The 26088-nt window shown below is 43.2% G+C and overlaps 1 protein-coding gene across 3 annotated transcripts in view; it reads left to right on the top strand.

The window, feature by feature from the left end:
- The window catches only part of LOC109269047 (solute carrier family 23 member 1-like), a 57694-nt gene that overhangs the window by 7544 nt on the left and 24062 nt on the right, over positions 1 to 26088 (top strand). For all 3 annotated transcript variants that reach the window (XM_053896956.1, XM_019452843.2, XM_019452842.2), the window contains exons 4-5: positions 6065 to 6222; positions 23433 to 23592. In XM_053896956.1, coding sequence (XP_053752931.1) covers positions 6065 to 6222; positions 23433 to 23592 — 318 coding nt within the window. The remainder of the gene's footprint in view (positions 1 to 6064; positions 6223 to 23432; positions 23593 to 26088) is intronic.

Raw genomic sequence — 26088 nt, 5'->3', positions numbered from 1 at the left:
CCCCTTCCCTGTTTTTGTATTATTTTTGCTTCCCTTCCCTTATGTTCATCTGTTTTGTATCTTCAATTCCACATATGAGTGAAGTCACATGCTATTTGTCTTTCTCTGCCTGACTAATTTGGCTTAGCATAATACCCTCTAGTTCCATCCACATGGTTGCAAATAACAAGCTTTCATTCTTTTTGATTGCCAAGTAATACTCCATTGTCTATATATACCACATCTTCTTTATCCATTCATCTGTCGATGGACATTTGGGCTCTTTTCACATTTTCACTATTGTCGATAGTGCTGCTATAAACATTGGGGTGTATGTGCCCCTTCGAAACAGTGGTATGTATCCCTAGGATAAATACCTAGTAATGCAATTGCTGGGTCATAGGGTAGTTCTATTTTTAATTTTTTGAAGAACCTCCATACTGTTTTCCAGAGTGGCTGCACCAGTTTGCATTCCCACCAGCTGTGCCAAAGAAATCCTCTTTCTCTGCATCCTCGCCAACATCGGTTGTTGCCTGAGTTGTTCATGTTAGCCATTCTGACTTGTGTGAGGTGGTATCTCATTGTGGTTTTGATTTGTGTTTCCCTGATGATGAGTGATGTGGAGCATTTTTTCAAGTGTCAGTTGGCCATCTGGATGTCTTCTTTGGAGAAGTGTCTATTCATGTCTTTTGCCCATTTCTTCACTGGATTATTTATTTTTTAGGTGTTGAATTTCGTAAGTTCTTTACAGATTTTGGATATTAATGCTTTATCTGATATGTCCTTTGCAAATATCTTCTCCCATTCTGTCAGTTGCCTTTTAGTTTTGCTGATTGTTTCCTTCGCTGTGCAGAAGCTTCAAAGTAATTATTGATACATATATGTTTATTGACATTTTATCACTTGTTTTGTGGTTGTTTCTGAAAGTTTTCTCTGATCCTTTCTTGTCTTTCTCTCTGTCATCTTTTGCTGATTTTCTTTAGTGGTATATTTGGACTTATTTCTATTTATTCTTTTCATGTTTATTAATGGCTTTTGATATATGGTTGCCATTAGGTTTGTATATAACTTCTGCATATAGCAGTCTCTATTAAATTGATAGTTAAGTTTGAACCCATTCTTTTCTCCTCTCCTCTCCCACATTTTAAGTGTATGTTATTATACTTTATATTTTTGTGGGTGGGAGTTCCTTAACTGATTTTTTACAGAAATATTCATTTTTACTGCTTTTGTGTTTCCTACCTTTATACTGTCACTTTTGATCTCTCCTTTCCACTCAGAGAGTCTCCTTTAATATTTCTTGCAGGGCTGGTTTAGTGATTTACAAACTCCTTTAGTTTTTGTTTGTCTGGGAAACTTTTTATCTCTCCTTCTATTCTGAATGATAGCCTTGCTGGACAGAGTATTCTGGGCTTCAGATTTTTCCCATTCAGCACTTTAAATATATCATGCCAGTTCCTTCTGGTTTGCAAAATTTCGGTTGAAAAATCTCCTGCTAGCCTTATGGGTTTTCCCTTGTAAGTTAATGACTTCTTTTGCTGCTTCGTCTTGCTGCTTTTAAGATATTTCCTTTATCACTATATTTTGCAAGTTTAATTACAATATGTCTTGGTGTGGGTCTGCTTTTGTTGATTTTGTTGGGAGTTCTCTGTGCCTCCTGGATCTGGATATCTGTTTCCTTCCTCAGATTAGGAAAGTTTTCAGCTCTTATTTCTTCAAATAAATTTTCTGCCCCCTTTACTCTCTCTTCTTCTTCTGGGACTCCTGTAATACAAATGTTATTATGTTTGATGGAGTCACTGAGTTCCCTAAGTGTATTCTCATTTTGTGTAATTTTTTTTTCTCTCTTTTGTTCAGCTTGATTACTTTCCATTACTTTCTCTTTTTTTAAAGAAAAAAAAATTTTTTTAACGTTTATTTATTTTTGAGACAGAGAGAGACAGAGCATGAATGGGGGAGGGTCAGAGACAGGGAGACACAGAATCTGAAACAGGCTCCAGGCTCTGAGTCGTCAGAACAGAGCCTGATGCGGGACTTGAACTCACTGACCGCGAGATCATGACCTGAGCTGAAGTCGGCCGCTTAACCGACTGAGCCACCCAGGCGCCCCTCCATTACTTTCTTCTAGGTTACTAACTTGTTACTCTGCTTCTGCCATCCTGTTATTCATTCCATCAAGTGTGTTTTTCATTTGGTTTATTGAGCCCTTTATCTCTGCTGTGTTATTCCTTATCTCTGTGTTAAGGGTCTCACTCCTGTCTTCCACTCTTTTTTTTTTTTTTTGTTAAGTCTGGTGAGTGTCTTTGTGATCATTGCTTTAAATTCTCTATCAGGCAGGTTATTTATATTTGCTTATATTTCCATTTCTTTAGATCTCTGGCCATGGCCCTGTCCCGTTCTTTCATTTGGGATAAATTTCTCTGTCTCCCCATTTTTCTGCCCTCTCCGTGTCTGTTTCTCTGTGTCAAGAAAGTCAGCTATGACTTGTGCTCTTCAAAGTAGTGACTTTACGAAGAGGAGGTCCTGGAGTGCCCTGCAGTGCAGTGTCCCTGTTCACCAGAACCTGGCACTTCAGGAAAGTAGCCTGTATGTGTTGCTTACACCCTGCTGTTGTATCTGGATCATCTTTCCTTTCAGTACAGTCGTCTGCACGGGCTCTCTGCCTGTTGTGGGCAGCAGTTCCTCTATGTGGTGTTAGTGGGACCCAGGCAGGCCGGCTCCGAGGGGGCATACCTGCCAGGGAATTGGGGAACGGGGCAGTGGTGTTAGGAAAATTTGCATTGGGCCACTAGTCCTTTGCCAAATCCCCCAAAGCACTGAGGTGGTTGTTAGCTGGGGGCTGCATGTCAGGGCGGCAAGGGGTGTGAGGCTGAGTTCCATGCATGTGGGAATGGGGCCGCGGCAGGGGTGGGGGTGGTTTGGGGTGGCCTGTGACTGGGCGGGGCAAACACCACTGGGCGGGGCTTTAACAAAATTTGTCCTGGGCCCCGAGCTGAGGCTACAAGTGTCTGTGCAGCCCACCTCCGGCAGGTGGCTCTGTGTTCATGCTGGGGGGAGGGGAGGGGGAGGAAAATGGCACCTGCCAGCTCTCTCCTTTTCAAAGTCCCCCGGCACACTCCAAAATCACTTTGAGCAGATCTGTCTCCTGTTTGCCTCAGAGGTTGTGTAAACTGCCATTTTTACCTTGCCTCTCCATGCAGGCTGCTGGCCCTTTAAGGGCAGTGACCCGACTATCACCTGCCTTTCCAGCTGGCCCGGTGCTGAGTCAGCTGACTTTTAAAGCTCCAGGCTCCAAGTCCCCCTGGTTTTACAAACTCACCGAATTCAGTCCCTCTGGCTTTTAAAGCCAAACATTATAGGGATTAGGCTTCCCTGTGTGAGCTCCCTGGTGCGAGGGCCCATTTCTCTGCCCTGTATGTGTGCGCAGCTCTCTCCCTCCCGTGGGCAGCCTCCCTCCACCTTTCTGACCTTCCTAAACTTTCAGATGCAGCTTCTCCATATTTAGTCGTGGAGTTTGTACTGCCAGTCTTTGGATCGCTGTCCGGTTTATTGACTTGGATGTGGATGATACCTACTTGTAAGCGTGGGAGGGGGTGAGCTCCTCCTACTAAGCCATCTTCCCAAGTTCCAAGTCTCCTGCCCGTCTTTAAATCAGATGGTTTGGTTTTTGCTATTGAGCTCTATGAGTTCCTTTTTTGGATGAGTTAACATTTGTTGGATGTTAACCCCCTTATCAGATAGATGGTTTGCAAACTGCAAGTATTTTCTCCTATTCTTCAGGTGCCTTTTTATTTTGCTGATGGTTCCTTTTGTTGCGCAGAAGCTTTTTAGTTTGATGTAGTCCCACTTGTTTATTTTTGCTTCTGTTGTTTGAGCTTTTGGTGTCATAGCTAATAATCTTTGTCCAGACCAATGTTAAGGAGCTTTTCCATTGTGTTTTCTTCCAGGAGTTTTACAGTTTCAGGCCTTATGTTTAAGTCCTTAATCCATTTTTGAGTTACTTTTTGTGAATGGTGCAAGACAGCAGTCCATTTTCATTCTTCTGTATGTGGTTATCCAGATTTCGCAATATCATTTATTGAAGAGACTGTCCTTTCCCCTTGAGCCTTTTTGGCTTGCTTGTCAAATATTAGTTGACCATATATGCATGGGGTTATTTCTGGGCTCTCAGTTCTGTTCTACTGGTTTATTTGTCTACTTTTATAACAGTACCATACTGGGGCACCTGGCTGGCTCAGTCAGTTAAGCATCCGACTTCGGCTCAGGTCATGATCTCACAGTCTGTGAGTTCAAGCCCCGTGTCGGGCTCTGTTCTGACAGCTCGGAGCCTGGAGCCTGCTTCAGCTTCTGTGCCTCCCTCTCTCTCTGCCCCTCTCCTGTTCATGCTCTGTCTCTGTCTCAAAAATAAATAAACATTAAGAAAAAAATTATGACAGTACCATACTGATTTTTTTGTGGGTTTTTTTTTTATTTTTTATTAAAAAAAAATTTTTTTTTTAACGTTTATTTATTTTTGAGACAGAGAGAGACAGAGCATGAACGGGGGAGGGTCAGAGAGAGAGAGGGAGACACAGAATCTGAAACAGGCTCCAGGCTCTGAGCTGTCAGCACAGAGCCCGACGCGGGGCTCGAACTCACGAACCGCGAGATCATGACCTGAACCGAAGTCGGACGCTTAACCGACTGAGCCACCCAGGCGCCCCTGTGAGTTTTTTTTTTTTTTTTTAAATAACGTTCCTCCAGTTTTCAAAAACTGCCATAAAATTTAGCAAAGAGGCTGCTTATTTATGTCGTTGCAAAATGAAAATCTGGTATGTTTTTGTTATTTCATTTTTGTCTCACTTTTTAAACTAAGGAAAATATCAAAATATCAACCAGTTCTCAAGTACCATACTGTTTGATTACTATAGCTTTGTAATAAAAATTTGAAACAAGGGGCTTGCCTGAGTGGCTCAGTCGGTTGAGCGTCTGACTCTTGATATCAGCTCAGGTCATGATCTCACAGTTTGTAAGTTCGAGCCCCCTGTCTAGCTCCACACTGAGCATAGAGCCTGCTTGGGATTCTCTCTCTTCCTCTCCCCTGCTTTCTCTCTCTCTCTCAAAATAAAGAAACTAAAAAGAAAAGAAAAAAAGTTTGAAATGAGGAATTAGGATGGCTCCAGCCTTGTTCTTCTTTTTAAGGATTACTTTGGCCGTTTGAAGTCTTTTGTTGTTCCACACAAATTGTGACATTGTTTTTTCTATTTCTGTGAGGAATGTCATTAAAATGTTGATACAAATTTCATTGAATCAATACGCGGCTTTGGATAGTATGGAAATTTTAATAGCATTAATTCTTCCTCCCTCCTGCTAATTTTCTGCTTAGTTTATTCTTCTTGTGCTAGTTCCTTGAGGTGTAAAGTCATTCGAGATTTTTCTTCTAGGTGTTTATCGCTATAAGCTTCCCTCTTCAAACTGCTTTTGCCACGTTGCATAAGTTTTGATATGTTGCGTTTCCATTTTTGTTTGTCTCAAGACATTTTTTGATTTCTTTTGATTTCTTCTTATTCCCGTTGGTTGTTCAGAAGGGTATTGCTTAATTTCCACAAATATGTGAATTTTCCAGTTTTCCTCCTGTTTCATGCCATTCAGACCCATGGTATGATTTCATTCATGAAATTTGCTAAGACTTTTTGTGACTTAATATATGATCTATCTGGAGAATGTGTTCAGGGCTTCCTGCTCATTAGTCTTGCCCTCACCTTGTACCTTGTTTTAATTATGAGCCTCTTGCCTTCTTCTTATTCTTAAGGCCCCTTCCTTGGCTCCTGTTATGTCCTGCTATTTTGTGTCCCTGCCTTGGTTTCTCATGTAGGATATCGGTTCCCAGTGCCAGGGTTCTGCCCTTGAACCCCAGACCCTCTGGATAGGTCCCTGTTAGTTGCTGTCTGGTCTTCCTACTTCCTACTGCTTATCTGGATCTCTGCCTGTCACTCATGGTCCGGCTTGAGTAGTGCCCTTTCCTCTGGCGGAAGAATGGGAATGACGGTGGGATCAGGTAACCTGGCATCTGCTTAACCGTCCACTCTCTCTGCTCTGCCCACAGCACTTCCTCACGGCCCTGGGGGGGCTCGTGTCAGTGCCACTCATCCTGGCCAAGGACCTGTGTCTGCAGCATGACCCCCTGACTCAGAGCTACCTCATCAGCACAATTTTCTTCGTCTCTGGCTTCTGCACTCTCCTGCAAGTGTTTTTTGGAGTCAGGTAGGTAAAACTCTTTTCCCGAGATTCTGACTTTTACCTGCTGGGGTATCAGCAAGATTTGCTTGGCTTACAGCTGCAGAGGTGTTTAGGTAGACCTGATGGAGGGAACATGGGACTGGGAATCAGAGCCTGGGTTCAGGTCCTGGCTCCAACACTTACTTTCCATGTTAGCTAGGATTCTTGATGAAAGTCCCATAAGTCCAGATTGGCTTAGGCAAAAAATTGTTCTTTATCGGTGTATAAGGCCAAGGGAAGAGAAAGGCAAGGTTACGCCATGCATCAGGAGCACATTGAACCAGGGGCTCAAGTGCCACTGGGACTTTTTCTTCTCCTCTTGTCTCTACAAAGGCCTGCCCCTGGTATTTGCGAGATGCAGGGCAAGGATACAAATGGAGCCCCACACACTGCATGTCTAAAACCAAACTTACAAACTCTTAAATAAGATATGTTCTGGTCATTCTACCTGGAAGGCCGGGTTTGAATTTAAAATTTTTTCACTGCTCTAAGTTCTGCTTTGGGACCTAGCCACATGGGGAGGGCCAACCCCCAGCCTGTGGCCTTCCCCCTTGTCTTCTTATGTCAAGTTTTGCTCCAGATCGTAAATGTCCTTACACTCATGAATGTGGGCTGCATACCCACCCCCAACACACATATGCTCATGCACATACACACATACACCAGATTCTCCAAATAGCTGACGCTTGGCCATCCTTCATAGGCCTAGGGGTATGTACACCTGCATCATGGTCTGCCTTCAGCAGGGCAGACCTGGGGAAGAGGTCCAAGCAGGTTCTGGAAGAGGCTCAGGGCCATTTGGGCAGAGGAATTCTTGAGTCTCAAAGGGGAGAGGCACACAGACATGAGGTGGACAGAATCCCTTGGCCCCGCAGATGCCTCCCAGAGGAGGGAGAGTGGAGCCCCCTGGGACAGCAGGCTAAGTACAGGGGGCTCTCCTTTCCTCGTCTGGATGCAGGGCTGTCTCTTCCTCACACTGTCAGTGCCTGTGCTTCATTGTCGCGGTCACGCTTCCCGCACAGGACCGGAGGCAGGCTGCTGGCAGTCCTCACGCTTGTCTCCCAGAGCAGCTGAGGACTGCTCTGGCTGGCCTCGCATTTTAAAATTCCAGGGAAGAGCTCTGATGGGTGCGACTTAAGCCAGATGCCCAGCTCTCACCCATCCGGGCAACACATATGGCGGCTCTCGTTCGGGAAAACTTCCTAAAGAGTCAGGGAAGGAGAGTTCTGTTCTGAACAGACGAGACAGCAGGGATTCGCTGAACTGTGTATGTGGTTTGGTACCCGGAAAACAAGACCGATGACAGTATGGCCCTTTCTCCCTGACAGTAAGACTGAGATGAGCAAAATCGTTATAACCAGTGGAATCACCTTTAAAAAATAAATAAATAAATAAATAAATAAATAAATAAATAAATAAATAAATAAATAAAAACAACATCAAGTCCTTTATGTTCATATGTAGGTTGCAAAAATTAGCCTGAGTAAAATGGGGTTCTGTTGCTCTGGAGTTGGCCTGGACAAAATTGCGAGGCCTGGAAAATGTGTCTTCAGAACTTTTTCCTCCTCATTTTGACACATCCTCTCTTCATATTCTCCACCACCACCCCCGCCCCAGCTTGTCTCCCAGAAAGAACTCTGCACCGTGGCTCCCTTCTATTATCAGGAGGGATCAGGACATCCCTCTCTGAGGGTCCTCCAGACCTCTCCTGCTCACCCCAGATCTGTTAGTCGTGGGCCTTCTTCCTTTATCATTTATTTAACATCTAGTCCAAGGACATATCCAAGTTTTGTTCAGCCTGAAGGATGTTCAGTTTTCGGTGTCCCCTTTAAGAAGGACACAAAAGTATGAGTACAAAATCCTGCATGAGACACAATATTATTACATTGAAAAAAAAATCATGATAAATTACGACATTTTTTTTTTAATTTTTTTTAACGTTTATTTATTTTTGAGACAGAGACAGAGCATGAACGGGGGAGGGTCAGAGAGAGAGGGAGACACAGAATCTGAAACAGGCTCCAGGCTCTGAGCGGTCAGCACAGAGCCCGACGGGGGGGCTCGAACTCACAGAACGTGAGATCATGACCTGAGCTGAAGTAGGATGCTTAGCCGACTGAGCCACCCAGGAGCACCAAATTACGACATTTAAAAAGCAGATTAACACCACAAATGTCACAAATTCCAAAATTTTCCAATCTTTTTTTTTTTATTTTAAAGTTATTTATTTATTTATTTTGCGAGAGAAAGAGAGCACGAACAGGGAAGGGGCGGAGAGAGAGGGAGAAAGAGAGAAACCCAAGCAGGCTCCGCCCTGTCAGCAGCAGAGCCTGATGTAGGGCTCGAACTCACAAACTGCGAGAACAAGGCCTGAGCTGAATAACAGGAGTCAGATCCTTAACCGGCTGAGCCACCCAGGAGCCCCTACTCCTTTCTTGTTGAATTGAAAGTGGTGTACTCTTTGATCGACATTTTCTGAAGAGAAGGAAAGATAATTCAGTCATTCTGCTTCCGTGGGTCGGTCCAAATTTGTTTGTTACTACTGCTAGTTAAGATGCGTGGTCATCCTTTCACACAAAACTGTAATACCACTATAGATTTGTGCCCTACAAACACAGACATTCTCTTGTCCGTGATTTCCATCAGAAATGTCTAAAATGCATGCTGCGTTTAAAAGTGTAAATGGTACATTATCAACTATATTCTTGATAGGAGAAAACTTCCATCTTGCCTGCATATCAATGAGACTCCCGTCTTCTCTGGCGATTTTGCGTATCTGATGGTTTTCAGATTTTCCACAGACTTGCTTCTGGCACCCTACATTTCAACCTTTGTTTCTCCTCCAACGTCCACATACGTCAGGTGCCATAGGACACATTCATAACATAACGTGACCTCGGGTTCATGCAACTTCACGAAGTAGAGTGAGTGAGCTGGCACAAGGGGAGGTAGGAGTATTGCAAGACCCAATCATGACCCTGAGGTGGCTAGCAGGAAATTAAATATACATGGGTGGGGATGCCTGGGCGGCTCAGTCGGTTGAGCGTCCGACTTCGGCTCAGGTCACGATCTCGCGGTCCGTGGGTTCGAGCCCCGCGTCTGGCTCTGTGCTGACAGCTCGGAGCCTGGAGTCTGCTTCGGATTCTGTGTCCCCCTCTCTCTCTGCCCCTCCCCCACTCATGCTCTGTCTCTCTCTGTCTCTCAAAAATGAAGAAACATTAAAAAAAATTTTTAAATAAACAAACAAACAAACATGGGTGGTTTAGTGGTCTCAACCCACATAAATCTATCCTGCCACATTCAAACTAAATTGATCCTGACTCAGCTTCCCCTGGCCAAATCCTAAGAGTGCTTATGACCTTTCAAATGCCATCTGATGCAAGATTTAGAGTCCGTGAGGAGGCAGTGCAAAGAGGCAGTAGCTGGCCAAATGTGGCTGAAACCATTTACTTTTACAAAGTTGACAAAGGCCTATGGCTAGTGCACACGTTGCAGGACCCCCGGGACTTGAGAAGGAGCCCGGCAAGTGAGGGTCCCTTTACCCTAAATCTCCTTTTGACCTAATCTGTGCCAGGCCTGTGTCCTGCCCTGGAGTTGCGAAGGGAAATGGAAAACATTTCCTACAATGTGCTTCTGCTGACCTATATTGATAGAAGGTGACATGACAGGAAAAATTAATATCCATCTGTTCAGTGTCAATTATCTGAATCAAACCACACAGGTATAGACGGATATGGGGCTGGCCGGTTGTTTCCAGGATAGACTGACTGCAGACAACATTCAGAGGAGTATATTCACTGCTGGCATGTCCCTTTTGCCTGAATCAAATCAAAGGCACTTTCCAAAGTGCTTCCTTTGCAAGTCATTTCCAGGCGAGACGCCAAGGCTTAAGTTCTTGCAACCTCTATTGAGGAGTGGAGACCAGTGCCCACGGCTTTGGAGGGTTATTTCCCTGCTCTCTCTTCTTCTGTCACCATCTCGGTGAGCTAAGACTTCTTCCAAATCCCCGACCAAGGACTCAGAGAGGTGCAGGGTTTGCTGTGGTCTATCTATCAGACCCCCTATTTTCCAGGATCGGCTCTGGGAATGTGAGATGGTGCGGTGGGATTAGGGACGGCTTGCAGTAACCTGCCTGGGTCCCAGGACACCCCGCCCCATGGAGAGTTACAAACACAAAGCGCTTCTGGGTGGGGGAGTCCCCCCACCATAAATCTGAGATGGCATTAATTATAATTATGGAAGAGTACTGAGTTTGGAAACTGGAGGACGGAACTCCCGTCTTGGCTTCTGTACCATGGGAACTTAGACAAATCATCTGCCCTCTTTAAGGCTCAGTTTCTCGTCGACAAAACGAAGGAATTCAACTATACGATGTCTGAAAGTCCCTTCTGTCTCTGTTGTGGACAGATATGATGTTGACAGAGAAGATGATGAAGCCCCGGGTTTCAATGGGATAATCAGTAGTAAAAGTGCCTCTGGACCTAGCCTTCTGGTAGGCTCCGTAAGAAACACAAACTAATCAGCAGTTAGGGCCCAAAGAACTTGAACTTACACCTTAATTAAAAATGCAGAGAAAGAGGTAAATAAAATTAGGAAATGAAATAATGTTAATGCCATTAGGGTGGGGTCAGGAATAAACGTGAGTTTGGTTCTAGGAAATAAGCTTCTGTCTCAGGTGCTGATGAGCAACTCCCTAAGACATTATAGATTGTGAAACCTAACTGAGAGTTGATGACTCAAAGGCCAAGTAGATCTGGCTACTGGTTATTTGCTGGTAACCAAAAATTCTGATGTTGCAACAAGGTCATCATGATTAAAACCACATTAAATAATCAAAAGGGAATGATAAGAGACGATAACTGCTGCTCTTGATATAGGAGTTCACAAGCACTGTGCCCAGTGTGGGGCAGGCGGCTGTAATCCTTGGCGACACGGACAGCTGTCTCCCTGGTACGGCTTTAAGGGTCTTGGGTGCATCCCCTAAGAGCCTTCCTCACTTAGGTGTTCACTTCTGCAATTCACGGAAGGGCATACTTCTATCATTCATTTCAAAATAAGACATTAATTTTGAAAGGAAATCACTAGAAGAAATCAGATATTGACTACGTGTGATTCTAGGCCTTAATGCCATCTCTGGAATTATTCATAGTTTGTACTGGTAATTTCTTTTTCTGGAGTGGTTCCAGGTAACATGTCTCTCCATTTTCCTGGGAATAGCTCAAGTGTGGAACACGTACTTCTGGCAAAGTCCATCCGCTTGTCTTATGCTTACTCGCATACAGTTTTTCCTGAGTCAGCTCTGGCCTTGATCCTTTGCATCCAGTGACTTCCTGTGGCTGAGCCCAGCCCTGCCCTACCCTGTGCCTGTCATTGGTTATGCAGAAAGGCCATGGCCATCACCAGAGGTATGCAGCCACTTTGCTCCTGCCCTCTTGACAGCCAAGACACCAGATGTGCCATTGGGGCTCTGACGGGAGCAGGAACAGTGGTGGCTGTTGGGATAGAAGAGTGACCTGACAATTCATCACATCAGAGGAGTCCTAAGGAGGGGGCTGGTGTGCTTCCTCTGGGTTGAAGTTGAGTAGTTACCCACAGGGAGGGCACCAGTGGTATTTCCTACAATGTACCTGCTTGATGGAGGGAACTCAGGAAAAACATGAACAGAGTGTTCTTTGTCCACTAGTGAAGTAGTTGAGCCTCAGAGTGCTCGGGATTTCTTACAACACAGTGACCCTCTTAAATTCAAGGCGAATTCATCAGTTCTGTCTTACGTTCCTGAGACTCTGCTCCCCATTCTGGTCTGTTTCAAAGAAAAGTCCATGTGACATCCTCCTTTGCCCACTCAGGGACTGACTCAAGAAGGAACATTAACATGATGACATGGTGAGGCTGGATTCCAGCAGATCACCCTCCAGATGCATCTGTCCCCAGCTGTTGACCGCCTCCCCGTTCACCCGTGTTCTTCCCCTCCTTACCCACAGGCTTCTCAAATTCCACATGTCCCAACCCCAGAACTCCTCAGGGGGATCATCCCTTCCAGGTTCCCAGGTGCTTACGGCCCTACCTAGTGGAGACTTAATGCTCCTTCTCCTTTCTTCCCTGGACAATATTTGCATTATTTTCTCTTAGAGTCCTCTTGTTTCTGTGAAGAGGAACGGTTTTTTAATTTTTCCAAAGCCGTGAGAATTAAATTAGATAATGCATACAAAGAGGTTAGCTTAGTGCCAGGTACAAAAAATTTATTTTTCACACCAGGCAAAGGATTGTACTATACACAAATTTTGCACCCTCCCTCCCTTTTTTAATAATTAAAAACATTTGATTGTAAGAAACAGTCCTCCTCCCCTTTTTTAAACATATACAATGCACCATAATATTTTTCCATTTCCAACAAACACATTTCTGCAATAGTTCTTTTTAAAAAATGATCACTTAGTATTTCATATTCTAGAAAATATAATTATATTCTAATTTATTTAACTATTTACTATTAAAGGAGACTTAAGTTGTTTCAGGTTTTTCACTATTGCAATAGCAACCAACGTGATTTGTTAAGTATGAGAAGTAGAAATTACATGTATACTGACAATCATTTATCTAGTTAAAGACAGAAGAAAGGCTGATAGAAATGTTTAAGATTATATTTTTCATATATATATAAAAGGTATATATTATACGTATGCTGATAAAGCTTATCTGGTTAAAGATTAAAAATAGACTGGAGCAGAATGTTAATAACCATTTCTGGGTTATAGAATTAGGGTAATTTAAATTTATTCTTTATATTTGTCTTGATTTGCCATTTATTTTTCTTCAGTGTTCATGTATTACTTTATAACTGGGAAAAGTAAAAACCATTTAAAAGGTGTTTTTAGAAAAGTACCAGGGTATGTTTCATGAGCCATACCCTTTGAGTCTGTGCCTGAGAACAAAAGTCCAGTAGGCTGCCTATTACTGTATTGGAGGGGGGGACTGGGGCTGGGAGTTATGCCCCAACCTTGAGACAAATTCTGAGATCCTGCAACCTTTTCCACTTCACCTGCTTTCATCTTCGTTTCCCCAAGTCATTTCTCCATGATCAGCATTGAAGCCCTAAAAATAAAAAAGGACACGTGTGTTTGTCTTTGGGGCAGAACAGAAGGGAGGGCTGGAGCAATGGCTCCCAATCCAGCATGGATTTTGGGTGGTGGGGGAGGGAGGAGGTGTAGGGGGTGGTCAAAGGGTAGTGAGCAGTGATGGGTTTAAAGAAGATAGACAAATAGGCTTCCCCTCCTATTTCACATCTTCCTCCTATTTTTTCCCCCTAGGCAGAGTCAAACATTTCATCCCTTTAAGCTGATTATTTAGCTCCATATCTCTAATTAACACACTTCCATTTTAGGTATTACTAATTGATGTGCCAATATGAATGATTATGATCTCCTTTTCTTTCACAGCCCACTCCCTCTCACTGCAAACAAGCATACTTCCCATCCTCTTATTCTCCCATGCTCCCAACATAGATCAATATTCCATATTTACATTATAATTAATGACTAGAATGCTATTTGGAGCTGAATCACAACGTGCTTTTCCTGCCCAGATTTTTGTTTTCCCTGGAGTTAACACCTTTCTTGTTTCTATACTTCATTTTCTATGTCCTTATTTCTAATTCGGTTATATACTCTTTGTTTATTGTCTAAATTTCTTCCTAATAATTTCATTCACATCAGCTTCATCTTCTTGATGAACTATCTCCTAGAGCTCTCTGACTTGCTGCAATTTGGAGTGGCTGCTCTATATGCCTGGTATCCATTATATATGTCATCCTGAGATGACCCTTCATCCCTATCCTGAGAACCCCCTTCATGTCAGTTCTCAGTCTAGGTCTCTTATTCCCACAGTGGTATCCTTTTTGGAGAAACACAAGAGTCCAGTAGCTTCCTGAGAGAGAAAGAATACATCGGAGATAAATTTTGTAAGACTTCGTATATGTGAGAGTATCTTGATCCTACTCTCATGCTTCATTGATAGCTGGGTATAGAAATGTAGGTTGGGAATACTTTTCTTTCAGAATTTGAAAGTATTGTTCCATTGTCTTATAACTTCCAATGCGATTTTAAGAAGGCCAAACCTTTATGTAATCTTTCCCCCTTACCCCACCCCAGAAGATGGAAAGAACTGCTTTACAATCCTGTGTTATAAATGTTTAGTTATGTGTCATGGCCTGAGTTTATTTTTATCCATTATACTTTTAATATGCAAATACTCGTCCTTCAGTTTCTTTGAATTTTTTCCTCAAACTCCTTTTATTCACATGCTGGATTTCCTGGACTGGTTCTCTAATTTTCTTACTTTTTCTATCCTTATTTACATCTCTTTGTATTTTTGCTCTTTTGGGGGGAGGAAATTACATCAATTTTATCTTCCAACTCTTCTGCTTAATTTATTTATACTATAAGTTTTAAAAGATTTTTTTTCTGTTCTCTGAATATTCTTGTTTTTGCATCCTATTCTTATTCTATGAATGCAAGATCTCTTACTTGCTAAAGATACAAATGAGGGTGTGTTTTAAAAGTATCATCCCCTTGCAGGACAGGTTACTTTCTTTTATTTTTTTAATTAAAAAAATGTTTTTAACGTTTAACTTTGAGAGAGAGAGAGAGAGTGGGAGAGAGAGAGAGGGAGAGAGAGACAGTATGAATGGGGGAGGGGCAGAAAGAGGAGACAAAGAATCCAAAGCAGGCTCCAGGCTCTTAACTGTCAGCACAGAGCCCGATGTGGGGCTTGAACTCACAAATTGTGAGATTATGACCTGAGGTGAAGTTGGACGCTTAACCAACTGAAATTCAGGCTTCCCCAGCTATGCTAGGAAAAACACAAAGATGCTGAAATTCATGACACCATATTAAGACTACAATGTGAATTGTGACCCTTGCTGTTGGGACATGTGTCATTCCTGCATGTCATGCTATGATGAAGCCCAAAGTGAACGAGACACACTCTCAGGTTCAGAACATCTAGTCAAGCTTCTGAGGCCCTACCTTAAAATATGAGCACCCAAGTGCCCCTTTAATTTTTTTTAATATTTATTTATTTTGAGAGAGAGATAGCATGATCAGGGGAGGGACAGAAATAGAAGGAGAGAGAGAATCACAAGCAGGCTCTGCGCCATCAGCACAGAGCCTCATGTGGGGCTCGAACTCATGAAGATCATGAGTTTAAGATCATGATCTGAGCCAAAATCAAGAGTCAGACGCTTAACCATCTGAGCCACCCAGGCGCCCCAAGACAAGTAACTTTCATCTGTTTCTTTATTTGGGTCTCTGTCATTGATAGTCCTGTGGTTGTCTGGCGATCTTTGTATATCTGCTCATATTTTAAGGTAGGGCCTCAGAAGCTTGACTAGATGTTCTGAACCTGAGAGTGTGTCTCGTTCACTTTGGGCTTCATCATAGCATGACATGCAGGAATGACACATGTCCCAACAGCAAGGGTCACAATTCACATTGTAGTCTTAATATGGTGTCATGAATTTCAGCATCTTTGTGTTTTTCCTAGCATAGCTGGGGAAGCCTGAATTTCAGCATCTTTATGCTTTCCTCTCAGGTTGTCCTATCCTCCAGAAAAGGACCTTCCAGTCTCTTGCCCAGAGGGTAAAGACCTGGCTGGAAGTGTGCTAGAAGCTCAGTGGGAAAGTGAGCTGGAAGTTTTCGTGTTCAGTGTACATATATTAAATGAATCATCCCAGTGTTCAGTACGGTATCTCCACTTCAACTGTGCCCGTGTCCCTGCAGTCTGCAGTTTGCCTTTTTCAGGGAATAAACTTAAAGTCTTCTGCCAAGATGGGGGAAGGATAGTTACCTGGCTGGTGTTCTGAGAAAGATTTTTAACCTGTTTTAGCTCCACGTTTAACCCTACTTCAAGAACGAACTCCTGACACGTGGTGAGTTTTTCAGTATATTGTCATTTCCCGATTGCCTCCATAGGATACTGATTCCCCAGGAGGTTAAATCAGTTACCACTGTTCATCTGCTCTTCAGCTTTCAGTTTGTTGCAACTGTCTCCTGCTCAGGTCTTTTTATCCTTGTAATTTATTCTTCTAAAATATATTTTAATCATTTTATTGAAGTTTCAAGAGAGGGCAAGTGTATAATCTGGCATTCTTAATCAGAAGTCATTTTTATTATTTTGTAAAAAAGTCAACACATATTAAGAATATTGGGGTGCCTGGGTGGCTCAGTCGGTTATGCTTCCAACTTCAGCTCAGGTCAAGATCTCATGGCTTGTGAGTTTGAGCCCCACGTCAGGCTCTGTGCTGACAGCTCGGAGCCTGGAGCCTGCTTCAGATTCTGTGTCTCCCTCTCTCTCTGCCCCTCCCCTGCTCATGCTCTCTCTCTCTCTCTCTCTCTCTCTCTCAAAAATAGATAAACATTAAAAAAATTTTTTTAATTAATTTAAAAAAGACTATTAAATTTTTGTGTTTATTAGTTGCCATAAACATATTTATTGTGCTTTAATTTTGATTAAGATATTTTTGCCATAATAAAGCTTTTATGTTTCTATGGTAAAATGTGTTACTTTTTTCCTTTGCTATTTCTTGATCTACTTTTAACTTAGAAATCCTTTCTATATCCAATAGATAAGTAATAACCTTTTAAAAAAGTATCTTGTCTGTGTGTTGTTTAGATTTTTTAAATTTAACTCTTGAATTTATTTAGGATTCATTCAGGTGCATTGTATGAAGTAAGTCCTCAAATTGATTTTCTTCTCTGTAAAAGCCAATTTTCTCAGTATCATTTGTTGAATAAACCATCTGCTCCTCATTGGGAATCAAGATTTTATTCATCACATATTAAGTTCTTATAAATCCTAGGATCAATCTGTTCAGGCTACTGTTTTCTGCCATTGATTTCTTTAAGTCTTCAACCATTACTGCCCTATTTTAAAATTAATAACTTTGTCGTGACTTTATCTAGTTAGGCAAGCTTTTCCTCATTATTCTTTACTTTAAAAGTCTTTCTAATTTATTCTGGGGCACCTGGGTGGCTCAGTCAGTTAAGCATCCGACTTCCGCTCAGGTCATGATCTTGTGGTTCATGGGTTTGAGCCTCGCATCGGGCTCTGTGCTGATAGCTCAGAGCCTGGAGCCTGCTTCAGATTCTTTGTCTCCCTCTCTCTCTGCCCCTCCCCTACTCGCACTCTGTCTCTCTCTCTCTCTCTCAAAAAATGAATAAATATTAGGGCGCTCGGGTGACTCAGTCGGTTAGGCGCCCGACTCCGGCTCAGGTCATGATCTCGCGGTCCATGAATTTCGGCCCCACATCAGGCTCTGTGCTGCCAGCTCGGAGCCTGGAGCCTGCTTCAGATTCTGTGTCTCCCTCTCTCTCTCTGCCGCTCCCCTGCTCATGCTCTGTCTCTCTCTCTCAAAAATAATAAATAAACATTAAAAAAAGAAGAAATATTAAAAAAAATTAAAAGTCTTTCTAAGTAATTCTAATTTTTAAATTCTTCCAGATGAATTTTTAAATCATTACATGAAATAAAATATTCTCATTGGGATTTTGGTTGCAATTGCATTACATTTATAGATTAACTTGGAATAAGTGGACCTTTGTAATATTGAGTTTTCCTTTCAGGGAACATAGTATATGTCTCATTTATTCAAGTCATCGTACGTCTTCTATTAGCATTTTGTTTAAAAATATTATCTCAAGTTATTTTATCATGCAGCTGTATCCCCTTATATTTTTTGAACATACTCAACAATTTTCACTTATTTCTTCAAGGAAATTTTTTCCTTTAAGTTTTCAGAGCAGGAAAACTCGCAGGATCTTTTTCAGGCCCAAGTCACGCTGGATTTTCTGCCTATTCATCACTTACCTGGATAAGAGGTCTATGTAGTCGTAGTGTCTAATGGACAGGATCAACTATGGCCATTCTGTTGCTCAGCCCAGCAGACAACTATTCAACTAGGTTTGACTTTTGAGCTTTCATGTTGGTCTCTGCATTTTCCAATTTTAGCAAGAATCTTACTAATTCAGTGTAGTCAGAATCCCTGCCCTCCATATCTGATTGGGTTCGTCAGTTCTCTACCATCACTCAGATGATGTCTGATCACCCTGGCCTGCCTTCAGCAGGATCCCCCCTGCCTTATCCCTTATGTTTCCTCTTAGAAACTTTCCAGCCCCTGACCCAACCCCGCTCCTGGGCTATAAATTCCCATCTTTCCTTGTTATATTCAGAGTTGAGCCCGATGCTCTCCCCTACTACAAAATCCCATTGTAGTCCCACCCTGGAATAAAGTCACCTTCACATCATTAACTGGTGTCATGAATAACTTTTCCTTAACAGAAGTACCTGAGAGCTCAGAGGGAACGGGGGGAGCCTTAACTTCTCAATGCTTCCAAAAGGGTAGATGTTTCTGTTTTGTGGGTTAGAGTGGGACTATGAAGACAGGAGAAAAATGTTTTCTCTAATCATTAACATAAACTCTAGTTTGTTCTTACTTCACATCTTGTTAGCAGTTGTTTTTATGACAAACGTGCCGTTGCAATTCAACCTGGCGAGTCGGACTTTCTGATCAGGGCTTCCCCACATCCGAGCCAGGCCCTCCCACTGGCACTGCCCACCAGAGGCAGTCTCCTCCTGTGCAGGCAAAGCAGTGTGGACCGACTGCCCTGGAGGGCTGTTGAGATAACTGGATAAAAATGCCGAGTGCTTTTTAAAATTCCGTGTAAACTTAGATGTTAGGAGTCGTCCCGGGGACACATTCCTACAAAATACTTATCCTGTGAGATTCTTAAGATGCATTCCTGTGACTACAGATTTTGACATTTAACCTCTTCTTAGAAAACATGCAAGTCATTGTTGTAAAGAAAACGGCTGGGCGTCTTCCCTTTTTCAGGCTTGAGCACACAGGTGACACGGTGAAGGGTGGAAGGAGTAGGAGGCACAGGAAGAATCAGACCACCTTTTCTATGGGGTGTCGTGAGGGCGGCAGTGGAGATTTGCACCCAGATCCCACTCCATCTGAGCCCAGACTGGCTCTTTCTGTAAGGGTTCAAGAGGCTGGGTGTGGGCAAGTGGGCTTGGGAAGGGGTGAGAAACAGCTGGAAAGTGAAGTTGGGGGGTCTGAGGATAGCGTGGTAGGTCCTTTATCACTGTAGTGTAATATAATCATAAGCCCCCTTAAATCCTGTTTGGAGCCAGGTGAAGTGTCAGTTCTAGAGTGAGGACATAGCATGTCGGAACTTATGGGGCATTGTCAGAGCACCTCCTTCAAATCAAATCTAACAGAAATAAAAAGAACCGGGGAGGGTAGCATCTGAAATAGATCCAACAGTACTACGAGAGCAGTAAGCTTCCAGACGATTAGGGGATCCGACAAAAGCAGCTCCATCCCAACTGATACGTGTCGTGCCATCACATGAAGAGAGCTGTGCCTCAGACATTGACCTTAGGGTAGACAGATACTGTCCACTTTAAGAACTAGAACAGGAGGAATAATGAGGGGGAGTGAAGCAAAAGCTGTGGAGCTCTGAGCAGGTGACATCATACTACCTGCAGGGCTGAGCAGTTGGCCGGAGAGAGCAAGGGAGTAATTAATACGAAGACACAGCCTTGGACCAGCCCACACATGGATTCCAACAATACGAAAGAAAACAAGGGATGCAGAAAACAAGTCTTAGAGAACCAACCTGCAAGAGTTGGGAATGCCAAACAGTTAAAAAAAAAAAAAAAAAAAAAGCCCACACTAGAACATCTGTTATTTAGAGAAAACAGGAGAGAAAATGTCTTAATGTACACCACCTTCTCAGGAAGTACCCACACATTTCAGAGGGAATAACAAAGTAATGGCAATTACGGCTCTTCGGTGAGCTGTTACATGCCCCAGGCATGGGGCTACCCATTTATACATATTTAATCTTCGCAGCTACTCCCTGGGGAGATGTATATTATTCTATCAAAGAGGACACTGAGGCTTGCAGCCGTTGGGCAGCATACCTAGGTCACAGAACTGATGAGAAGCGGAGCCGGATTTAAACTTGGCATTCGTGGATGCCTTGCTCTCGATCGGTGTCAAGAAGCAGCGAGAAACCCAGATGATAAGGGAGGAGACCCGAGCACTCGTCCTGGTTACCTCTATGACATTGGGCCCAGATCTCCTATCTACAATAATGACAAGGCCAAGCTGGCTATATTTCAAGGGACTCTCTTCTAGGTCTAAAATGTTGGGTTGGTTTCAAATCAATAGTCTATAGTTTATAAGAGAGACTGATGTCAGAGGCACATGTAGAATAATACTGAATCATACTCATGGGCAGATTTAAAAATATAGGGGTCGCCATCGCGGTAGTAGATAATTATAAAATTTAAAAGAGCACTGAGGGGCGCCTGGGTGGCTCAGTCGGTTAAGCGTTCAACTTCGGCTTGGGTGGTGATCTCGTGGTCCGTGAGTTCGAGCCCCTGCTGACAGCTCAGAGCCTGGAGCCTGTTTCAGATTCTGTGTCTCCCTCTCTCTCTGACCCTCCCACATTCATGCTCTGTCTCTCTCTGTCTCAAAAATAAATAAACGTTAAAAAAAAAAATTTTTTTTTAAAAAAAGAGCCCTGAGATATGCATCAAGGTCACCGTAGAAGGTAAAGCATACATAGAACAATGAAAGCCCCGGATAGTACTGAGTGCACGTACCCTATGCATGTACTGGGATGTGCATAAAAGAACTAGCAGCAGTGAAAGGAGAGTATGTAAATCAATATATCTTCCTCTGTTTCCCTCTTTCTATTGCTCACATCTATTTACCAAAAGGGTACTTTTGGTAAGAAGTTATACTTAACGGGGGCACCTAGATGCCTCAGTAGGTTAAGCAACTGCCTCTAGATTTCGTCTCAGGTCATGATCTCATGGTTCATGAGTTCGAGCCCTGCATCCAGCTCTGCTCTGACAGTGCTTGGGATTCTCTCTCTCCCTCTCTCTGCCCTCTTCCCTTGTGCACGTGCATGCACTCTCTCAAAATAAATAAATGAACGTTAAAAAAAAAAAAAAGAAGTTCTACCTAACAAAATGGGGTGGGGACAACGGCAGGAAGGAATAGAAAATGGAACTGCAAGGTCTAAGTATAAAACAATAAGGGAAAAATTTATTGATACACCGTGTGAACCTAAACATAAAGCATGATAATACACTGAAGCAAATAAATGGAAAAAATTCACCTTGTTCTTGAACATAAAAGATATTTAGCAAATGCAAAAAAGGCAGAAAGTCCATATATCGTATTACCCCAACTACATGTAATCATCTTGGAAGAAATGGACACAAACAGAATTAGAAAGGTGCTCAACTACTTGAAAATTTTGAAATGCTCTCTTAAATAACTTCTGAATGGGGGTGCATACAGTAACAGAAAGCATTTTTTTTAATGAAAAGAAAGCTCATGATCATGAGAATTGTTATTTATTTTAACAGTATCCAAATTCTATGTAATGAACAGACAGTTTATAGACAAGGAGAAAACAGACGTTAAATCACATGAATGAGTGCACATCGTTCATAGCTTAATGAAATGCAAATTAACATTTGTTAGGACTTCCTTACACGCCTATTAAACTTAAAAAAACAACGATAAACCCAGTGTTGGTAGGTTTTCTTTGTGGCGCCAGGCTCAGTGCTGGAGGAATGGCAGTGAAAAATAATGAATCCCTGCCCTCATGGAGCCCAGCACAATGGAAATGGCTGACGTGGTGGACTGTATTTTTGAGAGAGAGAGAAAGAGAAAGAGAGAGAGAGAGAGAGCGGGGGAGGAGCAGGAAGAGATGGAGACACAGAATCCGAAGGAGGCTCCGGGTTCTGAGCTGTCAGCACAGAGCCCGACGCGGGGCCCAAACCCATGAACCAAAAATCATGGGCCGAAGTCGGACACTTAACCGACTGCACCACCCAGGCAGCCCTATATGTTTGTTTTAAAACCTCAAGGAGATTTTGTAAAGATAAATAGAGCATGCTTCCCTTCTGTGTCAAGATATTTAGATTCATAGTTTTTAAATAAAAAAAAAATTGTTCGCACATACCCATACACCGCTTGTGGATTCCTGCCTTATGTGGGCAATGTATTCCATTCTACTTTGGAGCCTTTTGTGGGCCTAGATTTATGGATCTAGATCAGTTGCCCTCAACCCCGGCTGCACATTAGAATCACCTTGAGTGCACTGCTAGACGAGCCTGCTAAGGTGATGCCCACCCACTGAGGGTGATGCCCAAGTGTCACTGACTCTACTATTCAGCCAGAATACAAAGGCCACTTGGGCGACAAAACTCTCATAAACTTTATATTTTCATTACATAGAATGTGCTCAGTCATTCTCGAGAATAAGCCTTTAAGAGATCTTTATGAAATCCTGAGTTCAAAAATACCCTTCTGGGATTGTTAAGACAAAGTGGGTGCATCATAGTGACAAATGCAATCAAGATACTGGGGTGCCTCTGATCCACCCTACCCCAAATTTTAGTGTCATGGGTGGGCAGACTAGGTTAGCCTTGGTGGCCTCTGATCTGATAAGAGAGGATTGTTGGAGGTTGACTTACCAGGCTGTGTTTACCTCAAAGAGAAGAAAGGCAGGTGGGCACCTCCAGAAGTTCTCACAGAGGATGGAGCGAGAGGCCAGGCAGGAGTGAGAAGGGCCTGGATGGAAAAACGCACCCTGATAATTGACCTGAAAACTGTTCTGTCCATATGATGAAAAGGAGGCTTGAAGGGAAAGGTCTGGGATTGCTGATCATTTTGGAAGACACCAAGGAGTCTGGCGACCCAGATTTTAGGCTGTGCATCTCTTGGAGGGAGAACTCCACATGGGAGCTGTGCTTTTATCCTGGGCTCTGGGGAAGATTCTCTGAGACCGGGGTGGACAATGGCACCCAGTGCACATGGCCGCTGAGCTCTGCTGGTCTGTGAATGATTTCCCAGTGCCCGACTCTTCTCCTTAGTTTGCATCTCCAAGACTGGGGTTAGGTCTGCTTGTCTTCCCCGTACTCACCTCTCCCACCTGTCCAAAGTTTGCCGGGGTTCATGGGTCTGATGTGGAGCTTACCCGCTAGGTCATGTATCGCCTCTAAATCAAGCTAGGACTTGGGATTTTAAAAAATCCCCCATTGGGCCCAGTTTCAGACCAGTGCTAATGGATCTTTTGAGTAACTGCATCCTTTTCCCCCTCCTCCAGGCTGCCCATTCTCCAGGGAGGGACATTTGCTTTTGTGGCACCCTCTCTGGCCATGCTCTCCCTCCCCACTTGGAAGTGCCCACCATGGACACTCAATGCCAGCCTCGTGAACACCAGCTCTCCTGAATTCACTGAAGAATGGCAGAAGAGAATCCGAGAGGTAAGGGGCTAAGGGGGCTGGAAGGGGAAATGTGTACTACTACCATATGTTTGATAATATTGCTCTAGTTCAATTGTTTCTCCCCTCCTTCCAAAGTCAGAACTTGTACCTTCGTTAATGGACTTTAAAAAAAATGTTTTTTAATGTTTATTTTTTTATTTTTGAGAGAGAGAAAGAGAATATGAGCAGGGAGGGGCAGGGAGAGAGAGGGAGACACAGAATCCAAAGCAGGCTCCAGGCTCCGAGCTGTCAGCACAGAGCCTGACATGGGGCTCGAACCCATGAACTATGAGATCATGACCTGAGCCAAAGCTGGATGCTTAACTGACAAAGCCAACCAGATGCCCCTCTATTCTTTTCTCTTTTTTGTAATTTTTTTTAATGTTTATTCATTTTTGAGAGACAGAGACAGAGCATGAGCGGGAAGGGGCAGAGAGAAAGGGAGACACAGAATCCGAAGCAGGCTCCAGGCTCTGAGCTGTCAGCACAGAGCCCGACACTGGGCTCGAACCCACGAACTGTGAGATCATGACCTGAGCCGAAGTCAGATGCTCAACCGACTGAGTCACCCAGGCGCCACTCCCCTTGTAAATGAACTTTTAACTTAAGTTTAATACAGATAGAAAAGAACACAATAAATTCCCAAAAGCTGAACTTGCTCGTGTAACCAGCACCTGGATCAGGCAACAGAACATTACCAGCATCCCAGAGGCCCCATTGTTCCTCCTTCAGGGATAATCACTGACCTGATTTCCAATACCATAGATTAGTTCCCCCTGGTTTTGAACGTTATATACGGAACTACACAGTACATACTAGTTTGGGTCTGTCTTCTTCCTTCAACATTATTTTTTTTATTAAAAAAAATTTTTTTTTATTATTTTTTTTTCAAGGAAACATATACATTTAATTGTTTCAAGTTGATTTGTAGTGCTCAAGCTATTTATATCCAAATTTACAGAAAGTCAAGATAAAGCTCTCTATCAGTGCTTACTTCTAAATAGATGATTTACCTAAAGTCCATGTCTCAATTCCATAATTAAAAAAATTTTTTTTAATGTTTATTTGTTTTTGAGTGAAACAGAAACAGTGCAAGCAGGGGAGGGGCAGAGAGAGGGAGACACAGAATCCGAAGAAGGCTCCAGGGTCCGAGCTGTCGGCACAGAGCATGACACAGGGCTCCAACCCATGAACTATGAGATCATGAGCTGAGCCCAAGTCAGATGCTTAACTGACTGAGCCACCCATGCGCCCCCTCAACATTATTTTTACAAGAGTCTTCCGTATTGTTATATGTTGGGGTAGATTCTTCACTGTCTTTACTGAGTAGTGTTCCATTATATAACTCTACAGCAATTTATTTATCTATTCTGCTGTTACGCAGACTGTGTTTATGGGTGGTTTCCAGTTATTGATAGTTATAGATGGCATTCCAGTTATAGATAGTATTGCTATAAATGTTTGTGTCCTTGTTTTTAGGTGAATGTATATTCGTATCTCCACTGAATATACAGCTAGGAGTGGGATTGCTGTCATGAGATATGTGTGCCAGTCAGGGATGACCAAAGAAACAGAACCAGCGGGATACATAGAGATACACGTAAGAGGAGATTTATTATAGGAATTGACTCCTATGGTTATGGAGGCCAGGAAGTCCTTGAGCTTTTTCACATATATGTTGACATTCATGTTGGTGGGCAACCTGGGTTGCCAGTCTTTTTATAGTAGTCTGGTCCGGGGCTTCGGTTGCAAAATAGGCAAAGGTCAAACCAGAGACACTGTCAATGCCAGTTTTTAAAAATATCAAAACCTCCCATACTCTGTGAAATGTCCAGCACAGGCAGACTGCCAGCTCTGAGACATGGGCCATATGCCCTCATATTCTCCCACCAAAGGCACATGCGCCCATTGCTATTGGCAACGGGGACCATCCTGGGCAACCTAAGTGACTTCAGATGGAGATAGGGATTATGTTGTTCATGAGCCCACATGTGCATGGATTGTGGCGCAAGGTATCATCTTGTGGACCCTAGTGACTACATTCAAAGTCATACTTCACTCCTCTTTTTAAGACTCAGGGGCATCACCATGAACCACCGATATTTGAGATTTAACTATAAACTCGTGTGCCATAAAAGGAGCCCTGTATGAGCCACTTGCCAGCCCAAACTGCTAGTCACTGACCGCAGCCCAAGACCCTGTGTAATTATACGGGGGCAATCCCGGGTCCGTATGTTCGCATAGTCAGCCTTGTCACTCGGTCCATTGGCTGCACTTAGACTTGCTTTACTTCTCCCACCAATGTCCTTCTGTTGAAATGTTATATGCTTCTAGCCTCCATTTCTCGGTTAGGTGAGCAGTACCTTTAGCGTGGCCCCAACTAGTGCTTTCCGAATTCAAAGACTCACACAGTGAAATCCAAGTCCTTGTTCCTGGAGTCAGGTTATCTTGTGAGGTAGTGTCTGTCCCGATGGGGGCCGTGGGAGAGGACTGTCA

Source organism: Panthera pardus, unplaced genomic scaffold, assembly GCF_024362965.1.
Source record: "Panthera pardus isolate Hobbes unplaced genomic scaffold, ASM2436296v1 HiC_scaffold_8, whole genome shotgun sequence".
NCBI classification, from domain to species: Eukaryota; Metazoa; Chordata; class Mammalia; order Carnivora; family Felidae; genus Panthera; species Panthera pardus.
The sequence above is the reverse complement of the archived record's forward strand: the minus strand, read 5'-3'. Positions and strand labels throughout refer to the sequence as shown.